This window comes from Podarcis pityusensis, assembly GCF_964106645.2.
Source record: "Podarcis pityusensis genome assembly, chromosome: 4".
NCBI lineage: Eukaryota > Metazoa > Chordata > Lepidosauria > Squamata > Lacertidae > Podarcis > Podarcis pityusensis.
In genome coordinates, this window is record NC_138027.1 from 23,133,345 (window position 1) to 23,143,946 (window position 10,602).

Sequence of the window (10,602 nt, forward strand, 5' to 3'; positions counted from 1 at the left end):
CAGAGGAAACTGCGTGACAGCTGCACGTACAGTTATAGTTGCATGCTTCTGTCTCACAGGCATGCCGAGAAGCTGGAAGTGGCTGCAGGTACACAGAACACACATGTTAAAAAGATGCAGCCATCTATCTGCAGCCTTGCTGCAGTGTATATTACAGAGATTCCATTTAATTCCCATCTTTCCTCCAATGAGTTCCAGGTGACATTCACGGTTCCCTATTACCCTCACAACAATCCTGTGTGGTTGGTTAAGCTGAGAAGGAACAGTGGCTGGCCCAAGGTCACTCAATGAGCTTCATAGCCTCATAGAGATTCGAACACAGGTCTCCCAGGTCTTGATTCAAACAACACATTAACCACAACAGCATGCAAAAGCAAGAACAAGTGCACCTCCCGTTCACTTCTCCAAAAAGTTCAAAAATCTCATCAACCACAAAACGACACTAGGCCAGACACAATCTCTCAGCCTCATACCTTGCAGTCGTTACTATGGGGATAACAATACTGGCCTGCCTTACAAGGTTGTTGCACAAATTATAAGAATGCATAATATTTTATGCTTATTTTTTTTCATTGGGGGTTTATTTCCCCATTCATCTCAGATAAGCTTGCACTGGGCAAGAGCACCACTCTATTTAAAATATGTAATTTTAGATAGAAATACAGCGGCAGGCGCAAGCCAAACCAGGAATGCCAACACTTCTCCACTTTTTGTCCCATTCTCATTTAGAGGCATCAAATGGCACCACAAGAACAGGACTTTAGGACACAATCCAGGTGCCCATTCAGCAAAATGAGTAGGTGGGCCCTAGATCACCCCACAATTTGAAGCAGGTGAATTAATACACATTCCTATGGGGGAGTGGGAGCGCTAGTGAATCAATACACATTACTGGTGGGAGAGAAGGTAGACGACTAAGACCATTAAGTCCAGGATCTAAGACTACCTGGAACAATACATGCCAAGGGAGCCACCACTGATCCAGCCAGCATCTATGTGGAAAATGCCACCCCGACGAGATCGCCCGGCCCGCCTGTCGCGACGATGCCACCTTCAAAGCAGACCGATCACGAAGTCCCCCGGTCGCCGAGCCTCACGTCCATGAGCAGCCGGCGCAGAAAGAAAGAGAAGCCCCGAGAGCGCCTTGCAGCAGCGGCTACTCAAAAACAGAACCGCGTCTGTCCATCCATCAAGTGCAAAACACACCAATCCAGGCATGCAAACCTGGGGCAGGGAAGGTGAAGCACGCATGCGGCGCGGAGGGAGGGAGGGGAAGAGGACCGAGGCGATCGCGCGCCTCCCGAGGGATCCCTGGTGGCGCTTTTAAGGAACGCGATGTGCCAAGAAAAGCAGCTCGGTGGTTTCTCTCGATCACGACGCTCCGTCGGAGATCTTACCAAGGGCGGGGGGGGGGGGGGAAGATCGATCGATCCCCCGCGCCAGCTATGCAGCACATTTCCCGCAAGGCGCGCAGCCCCGTTCTCCCCGCCCCCCCAGCGCAAGCGACCTCCATCTACTGCGCTCTCCCGAAACGTTGCGCGCACAGGACCGTCTTTCTGCAGCATTTAAGGACCGGGAACCTTCGCAGGTTGCAGCGATGCTTTTTGCACCGCCGCCACCACCCTGACCTTCCCCCGCCCACCACCAGCACGCTTCAGGACAAATGCATCGACAAGGATAACCCACTGGAAATGGTGGAGAGGGGACATCGAGGGTGGGGGGTACACCGCCTCCCATTATTTCCCGAAAATGATGGGCAGGGAGAGAAAATGACATAGGGAAAAAGACGGAGGGGGTTTCATGCAAAAAGTGAACGAGGGGCTTGCACAGACTCGAGCTCTCCCTACCAGTTAAGAGGCTGCAGTTGCCACTGAGGTCTTTTTTACCCTTTTTACTTGAACTCTGCAGGACCTGCTTCCCCACGAGCGTGCTTGGGCGCGCGGAGTGGCTGCAGCGCCAGCCCGGCTTTCTTGGGGAGCAAAGCTCCATTGGAAACCTACAGGGCTTGCTCCCCGAGTTGCGCGTACAGGACCAGCCTGCAAGTTTCAGCAAGGGGCAGGTTAAGCTATTATTCTTATTATAAGCAACGGGGAGCCTTCGCTGCAAAACCCAAGGGCGAAGGAGGCGACCGGTCCGTCTCTTGTCTGCACAGGAGGAGGTGGTTTTCGTCCCCGTCCCCCGATCCAGGCAAGGTTGCAAAGGGGCGGCGGCGGGTTCACTCACCTTGCTGGCGTCGGAAGCTACGGAGAGCCGGGACCCTCCGGTCAGGGAGGAAGAGCGCCCCTGCCCGATGTGATCCTGTTGGGGAGACATCGCTTTCATCAAGCTCCCCTTTCCCCCCCGCCGCCGCCGTTCAAACAGCCCGAAATACGCCCGGGGTCATCACAGGCTGGTCCTGGGCAAGAGAAGGCGGCTGCGGAAGCCACGGCAACCCCTCCTGCCACCATGAATGAAGCAGCAGCAAAAGGCTTCCCAGCCAACGCCAACGTCGCCGCTACTGCAGCATCTCCACGAGCCCAGCAGCAGCAGCAGCTTCGCAGCGCCGAACAGCTCGCGCGCCAATGCATAGAAGCAACCCGAGTGCGGCAGGCAGCGGCGCAGCTGGCCACGCCCCCCAGGGCGAAGCGCAGGGAAGCTCCGCCGCGAGGCTCCGCCCCACAGCAACGTTAGCCACGCCCCCGTGGTCGCCTCTCCAACCCCGCCTGCTGCAATTACAAGCTCCGCCCCTCGCCACGCCCGCCGAGCGGGACCACACACACACACACCGCGTGGTTGGGTCTGCGGTGGAAGTAAAGCGGCTTGATTAATTTTGCTCGTTTGTTAGTCTTCCATTATGGTTGCTAATTTTTGCTTGCTGAATTTCTTCATTAAGAGGCTCGCTGAAACGCTGGTGGTTATTTTATTTCTTTTGTCGTTTTTATTATTATGGGTTGTAATTATTGGAGAAACGTCTTGCAACTGCAAGCCGAGGGAGCTGTTATAAGGAAAACAATCGTGTCGGTAAGGGGGGTGGGGTGTACCTTTATTTAGGGCAGCCAAAATGCCATGAAATAGCGAACAAGCATTTGGGTTGGCTCAATAAAGGCGTCAGTCTAATGTGGACTTTTCTGTGTGCCTAATAAATAATATTAAGGTTGGCCAACTGAAGGTGTTGCCCTGATGTGAACTTTGGAATTTCGCAATTATCGTAAACAGAACGACCTTTCCTGCTTCCTGACAGCAACTGACCTCCCGTATTCTCTCCCACTCCCAGTGAGGCAAATAATAAAAAATCAGGAGTAAACAGAATGAATATAAACTTGGTGTAGAATGCAGCTTACAACCCATTTTCAGAGGTAAAGAACAGTGTTCCTGCAGTGTGCCTAGAAACAAAATCCTTAATCTTAGGAGGGCTCCACCAACTTGAAATTTCGCCCTTCCTTAGCTGGTATATCTGCAGCGGCTGCCCTTGTAAAATTTGCTAGGTAGGAAGGACTCCATTTCAAGGGAGAGGCTTTCAAGCCAGGATGTTGATGCTCCTGCAAATGCAAACTCTGGTCTACACCTTAAAGAGAGGAGCAGGAGAGCATTCCAGGACAGGTGAGGGAACCTTTGGCCCTCCAGACGTTGTAGTTCAACACCCATCAGCTCCAGCAAGCATGCTCATGGCTATGGAAGATGGACATTGTAGTTCAGCAACTTCTGGAAGGCCAAAGCTTTCCCACACCTGTTCTTGCTTAAGGAGAAGCTTCCTAATGGAATGAGCTCTTTGACTTTGGAACAGCCTTTCTGAGCTTTTCTTCGCCAGACTGCCATCGGTCAGGAATACTACAGCTCCATCCTGCATCGGGCAGGGGATTGGGCTGGGTGACTCCTAGGAAAGGATTGGTAAAACCCCAGCCCCTTATGTAAATATGAGCAAAAAGCTAAGACCACATGTCTTGACCTTCTGAATAAAGGATCTCCACCGCCCCTCCCAGCGTCATCTTTTAACTTCTCTGTCTCAGGGAGCTGCAAGCCTTCCCTGCAAGTCAGATCCTGTACCCATATTGTTCATGCGTAGGAACATGAACCTAAGTTTCCCCTTTAAGGCTGGGCTTAGCAGCAACTTGTCTCCTTACAGCCCATTTGCTTTAACTTGACTATTTACCACTCTGTATTTTCAGAGGAAATGGCTGGGCAAACAAAGAGAACCTTAAACACCAGCCCTTTCCGTGTAGGCACTCTTGAGATTACTCGTTCTGTTCTAGGTGGCATAAAATTTCCACCCCTTTAGAAATTCTGTGACACAATTCCAGTGTCTTCTTCCACTTTTATTGCAGCAAAGGAAGAAATTGTGTCTGCCAAACTGTCTTGAAACCTCAGCCCAGCCACAAAGGGACAACTTAAGGCAGGGCTGTTCCCAAAGGAGCACAGTCCATTTGAAATATGTGTAGCTTGCATTTTGCCCCTACTATATAACTTGATTTTTGTTTCCTCATTCCAGATTCCCATAGCCTTCTCTGTGTTTGCCTAGTAATTGGAAAGTGTTTCCCTTTCCCTCTGTCCAGAGAATGGGAAATGGGCAATAGATGACCCCCTGGGTCCCTTCCAACTCTACAATTCTGTGATTCTGTGACTGCATAGTAATCCCTTGGCAAGCAGACACTGTTCCTGGGACACCCCTTCTGCTATGGAGGAATTGACCTGTATGACTTAGTTTACTTGGCTTTGGGGTGAAGCAATTATTTTCTAGTCCTAGACCATATTGCCTTTAGAGAGAAATGTCTGCACATTTGCTTCAGCTGCATGAGCATTAACATTTCAAGAGCAAAGTTGTTTCCTGCTCATTGAATCCTTGCTGCCTTTAATTTTTCATTTGAAATGGCGCCTTCTCCATATCCACTGTAAGAAGCCAAAGTAAGGCCGTGCATCATAACACTCAGGCAAGCACAATAAACAGGCAGGATCTGCAACAAAATGCTGTGCTGCACTGCACAGCGCATCTGTTCAGCATTTCAGCCAGCCAGCCATGCCCTCCTGCAGGATACTCCATTCCGTATTCCCTTTCTACCCCCTTGGCTTTTTGTCCCCTGGTCCCCAACAGTCGGTCAGCATTCCATGCCTGCTGGTCTGGTTGGAGGTTATCCCCTTCCCCTGCAAAATTGGAGTTCTCCAATCCTTGGGGTTCCCCCAAGCTTGCTCATAACCGATCTCTTATGTATGAATGCTGCTGTTTTGGATACATAAGCAATGGCACTCAGGTTTGAACAATGGAAAAAGAGGAGACAATATTTCAAAGCTTTAAAAGGGTGCTGGGCCAATGGTCAGGGAAGATGGGAGTCATAGCTCCTCTGCCCTCCTTCAAAATGTCTACAGCAGCAAAGATATGCTACATTTGAGGAGTGAATTGTGTAAATTATCATACCATTGTTTCATATTTAAATATTTATTGCATTCCTTCTTTATAAACAAGACTCATTACTACCTAGCTTTGAATAATATACTATGCTGAGATATACCAAGTCATCAGAGGTCAAAATACATTTAGCAATTTGTACTGCTATTCACCTAGGTCAGGAACGGAAAACAGGTGACCCTCCAGATGTTATTGGACTCCATCGAGCCTAGACAGTTATAGCCTTCTCAAAGCAAGAGAGAGAGAGAGAAAAGTATTGTGTTACTGCGTTGGTGAGTTTTTGCATTTTATTACAGAATACAAGTATTCTGGGGTGTATGGAGTGTTAGGGGATAAGTAGTACCTCTGGTGGGGGACACATCCTTCTTCTTCTGGGTCCCCACCCTGCACTCAGCTCCTAGAAGCTGCCAATATGTGACAGGGGCCACAAATGGTTTCAACTGGCCAATTAAACCAAGTGAGGGTAGCCGATGGGTCTCAAACCCATGGAGAGTTAGGGCCTTGCCCTGCAAGTATAAATTGAGCGGATGAGACCGATCACGGATACAACAGTCAAGAAGGCAGTTTTTGCATGAGCTGTAGAGGAAGTCAAGGGCAGATGGGGCTTGTCACCTGGGAAGGAAGTCCATCTAGGAGAAGGAAAACTCTGACCCTAAACCTGTGTTGCCTTGCAGGATATATTTGGGAGAAGACAAGGCAAAGGCGTAAACCCTACACAAATCAGGACTGGAGTCCCTAAAATGGGTGGATGGTGCCTTATGCATCCCCTTCCAGCAATTCCTGCAGCCAAGCTGGTGCCACACATATTGCTCTGCTTTCCTTTGGACCACATCAGCGAGGCCAAGAAGGGGGTCTTGTTATCTGGGCAGCCCAGGACCTCCATACACACTGCCCAAGCTTGTGCTCCAGAGAGGTTACTTTGGTGCTGCTAACACAGCCATTTAACTTCACCCCCGCAGGCGCACTCCATTGTTTTTCAAGACGTATGAATGCCAACAAGAAATATTCTGTGTTTTTCAAAGAGTTTATGTATATTTATGGTTCCTGCATACAATGTCTTTTAGTTCAATTAAGTTATGGGTTATTTCTCTCTCTTTTTGTTTTAGTTACTGGGCTTGATGTAACACTAAGATGGAACTACATATTGCATCTGCATGAAACATCTATGGCGATCCACCTGTGAATTCTGATCTCATAGCATTCTTAGCCTGGAGCAGTCAATGATGTGAAGCAAGCATAACCCACAAATGTTATTGGAGAAGGCAGCCACCTATAGACTAGGTTAGTGATGGGGAACCTGTTCCCCCAGTCCCAATATTGATGGGCTACACCTTCTATCACCCCTGACCATTGGCCATCTTGGCAGGGTCTGATGAGAGACAGGGTCCAACATAAGGGAGGCATATTGGCTCTCCCTGCAGTGCCATGACCTCAGACTCAATGTAACATGTAGTTCTGCCCTTTAGTGAGACTCAAATGTTTGTAACCTTGGATAGCATTTGTTGGCTGATCATCTTCCCTTCTCCGTCACAAAGTCGGAGAATGTTGTGTGCTGAGGTTCTGAAAGTATAAGAAGTGACTCAGAGGAAGGAGCAATTTATGAACTGCGCTTCCTAGGAGCTTTGGAACATGCAGTACTTTCATGGAGTGGACAGGATGTTCACTGCAAGAACAGGAGAGCAATCTGCAGGCATCCCGGGCAAGCACCTAAATAAAGACCCTCCAGCTGCCAGCCACCCCACCTTAGCTCTATTAAGCTCATGGAGCATAAAGCAAACAAGCAAAGGCTTCAGTACTGACCTTCATGGCAAGTAATGGCCCAAAGTCATCTCATAGAACAAGGATGGGAAACTTTTGGTCCTCCAGATAGGAACACAGGAAGCTACCTTGTGGTGTTGTGGCTGCAGTTCCCATCTCTGACCACCGTCCACACTGACTGGGGTTGATGGAAATTGGTACCCAACAATATCGGGTCAACCACTGGTTCACCATACATTCCACAGACCACAGGAACTCGCCTTATCATGATTCCAACCATTGGTCCATCTAGTTCAATGTTCTCCACTTTGACTCCCAGTGGCCTTCCAGAGTTTCAGGCAGGGGACATTTCCAGTCCTACCTGCTGCACCATAAAATCCGTAAATCATAAAATCCAAAATCAAAGAGTATAAATTCCAGTAAAGATTGTAGTACCTGAAAAATATGCCAAATAATCTATATAAAACATGCCATTCTTATTAAAACATATGCACCTTTTCCCCTAAACCTCTTTGCTCATCTTGTTTGGTTTATGGTTAAGGCTAGGTCACTTTTTGTACAATATTCAAAGAGTTCTGAAAGCAATTGTTTTTTGTACAGCTTTACAGATTCTAAGTAGTGGTTTTTGTTCAAAGCTAAAAGAGCCAAACCTCATGTGAATAAATAGAGATCTGTTGGGTTGTTGTTGTTAAAGGTATGATAGGGGAGTAGCTGGATAAGAACATCAAAAGGAGCTGAACTGTATTCATTCATTCATTCATTCATTCACTCACTCACTCATCCCATTCCAGTTATTTATTAGTCACTTTTCAGGGCTGAGCCCTCACAAAATGATGTACAAGGAAAAACAAAGCAATAGAACCTCAGGCAGAGTATGGAGCATTGAGTGGACACAGACAAATAGAGAGATCCTCAATGAGAGTGCAATCCTAATCATGTCAATGGATAAGTCAGTTTTATTGAATTCAGCTGGGCTTACTCCCAATTAAGTGGAATTAGGATTGCAGCTTTAGGTCACTTAAATGTTCTTGAGGAAAGGCAATAGTAAAAATATAAATTGGGGGCCTTATTCGATGCCAGAACTAAAGAGACCAGGAAATGTTAACTGGAGCAAAAGTTCCACAGCTGTGAGGATACCACCCAGAAGGCCCTGTCTCATGTGCTCACTAACCTAACAGGTGTTGCTGGTGGACTTATAACCAGGGCCTCAGCAGCAGATCCTAGATTACAGGCAGTTGTGCAGATGCATATTGTTGTTTAGTTGTTTAGTCGTGTCCGACTCTTCGTGACCCCATGGACCAGAGCACACCAGGCACTCCTGTCTTCCACTGCCTCCCGCAGTTTGGTCAAGCTCATGCTGGTAGCTTTGAGAACACTGTCCAACCATCTTGTCCTCTGTCGTCCCCTTCTCCTTGTGCCCTCCATCTTTCCCAACATCAGGGTCTTTTCCAGGGAGTCTTCTTTTCTCATGAGGTGGCCAAAGTATTGGAGCCTCAGCTTTAGGATCTGTCCTTCCAGTGAGCACTCAGGGCTGATTTCCTTCAGAATGGAGAGGTTTGATTTTCTTGCAGCCCATGGGACTCTCAAGAGTCTCCTCCAGTGCAGATGGTCCTCAAATTAATCCAGTCCCAACTATTTAGGGCCTTAAAGATCCATAATTGCACTGGTAACCAGTAGAAAGGGCGCAGAAGTGGTGTCACATGTTCCAGCTGTAACACAGGTTATTCTGATTTAAGTTGACATCACTTGACACAGGTTTGATGGTGATGATGATGATTTATTACATTACTTCCAAATGTGGATTTTTAGAAGACCAAAGTGACATTGACAGTTAATCTTAGAATTTGCCCAATGTACTTTGAGGAGGCAGAACTTGTGGATTTGGATCCTATGTCAGAAGGAAACCCAACCTGGAGCTGCTGCCATCTGCTGGGCTCCTAGTGAGATGCTCTGGTTTAGAGGATGCAATGGTGCAAACAGGGTGTCTTGGGCATGTGCATCAGTTGTGCCATCGCAACCTTGAATTTTCTTGCAGATGCCAGATAGAACTGAATGTTCATGTCTAATTAGTATTTTTGGAGAAGCACTAACATCTGACCAAATGTCCTAAGAATATTTTTTTAAAAAACACATCACTCATATTGTGCAACCCATTATCGCAAACCGGCAATAAAACTTTTTTTGGTTCCATTTTACCGTATGTCTGTTTCAGCAGCGATATCGTAAAAGCCAATTTTTGTAAGGTCGTGAATTTAAGCCACACTTTAACTTTTCACGGTCAGAATTTGGGGGGTGGGGAGTGTGGCTTATATTCGGGCCAATACGGTAATACCTGCCATTTAGGATAATACTTCATGTGTTTGATGAAGTGGACTGCAGTCCATGAAAACTTACGCCATAATAAATGTGTTAGTCTTCAAGGTGCCACAAGACTATAAGCGCCCTGAGATCTGCAGATGAAGGGCAGTATACAAATTCAATAAATAATAGGCAAGGTGAGGTGGCTGCCTCAGGCGAATGATACAGGGATCAACATCAGATACCCTCAGCCATTCCCCTCTGTGGCCACATGGCCTGTCCTGAGTCCCTTAACCTGTCCTGTTGTCTGATGTTTGGTGGAGGATGTTGTGAACTGCCCTGTCATCTTCGAATGTAGGGTGGTATACAAATTTAATAAACAAAATAATATACATTCCAACACTGGTACTGTAGTCAGATTCAAGTGCCCATATAGTTGGCTTCTGTATATGGTCATATTGTCTTTCGCCTCAGGCGGCACGTTGTCTTGGGCCAACCCTGCTGAGATGGCTGTGCGTTTGGCAAAGCTTTTTCTTTTCAGGCCTCACGGGAGTCTCTTTCTGAACAGCAGCTTGCCCCCGAACTGCCTATCATTGGCAGCTGGTGTTAATGAGGTACTAATGAGACGTTTGTCTCTGAGTACAGAAAACTGCCCAGTAGCTTATGTGTTCTTGGAAACGCAATCTGAATTCTAGGCATCCAGAATGTTTCTTGACAACTTTATCACCTGTGGCTATAATTTCACATCTAAATTTATTAACAGCGTCTGCAGCTGACTGAAGCGAAGCTCAGAGTCTGTCAAAACGCTAAACTGTGATCAAAATTAATCATTTTCATTGTGATCCCAGTTTCAGTTTCCTAACAGAGAAAGAAGGAACTGTTCTTTGGCTCTTTAATCTGCAGGAGGACATGGGGAAATAATTGGGAGGGAACTCAGCTCTTTTCTTCTGAGGTAAAATCTAATTTTTGAGCAGCTTTCCCATATGTCAGTATGTTCTGGGCAAGCAGTCTGAGCTGTTTCCTAAAGTAACCCAAATACTATTAAGTTTTTAAAGTAAGGGGTGAGAATAACCCAGGATTTTTGCTCATAACTCCTTATTCATTTATTATACGTACTGTACTTACAACTTCCCCTTCACTAAATAATTCTAGGGCAGGTTATACAAGTA

At 47.1% G+C, this 10,602-nt stretch overlaps 1 protein-coding gene across 3 annotated transcripts in view; it reads right to left on the reverse strand.

The window, feature by feature from the left end:
- ARHGAP20 (Rho GTPase activating protein 20) overlaps positions 1-2,621 on the reverse strand; it is an 82,847-nt gene extending 80,226 nt beyond the window's left edge. The window contains exon 1 of one of the 3 annotated variants that reach the window (XM_081002110.1): positions 2,224-2,621. In XM_081002110.1, coding sequence (XP_080858236.1) covers positions 2,224-2,322 — 99 coding nt within the window. In that variant the 5' untranslated portion in view covers positions 2,323-2,621. Of the gene's footprint in view, positions 1-946; positions 1,219-2,223 lie in introns of those variants that run through there. The other 2 variants (XM_081002109.1, XM_081002111.1) reach the window with 2 other exon arrangements.
- Positions 2,622-10,602: the final 7,981 nt, after the last annotated feature.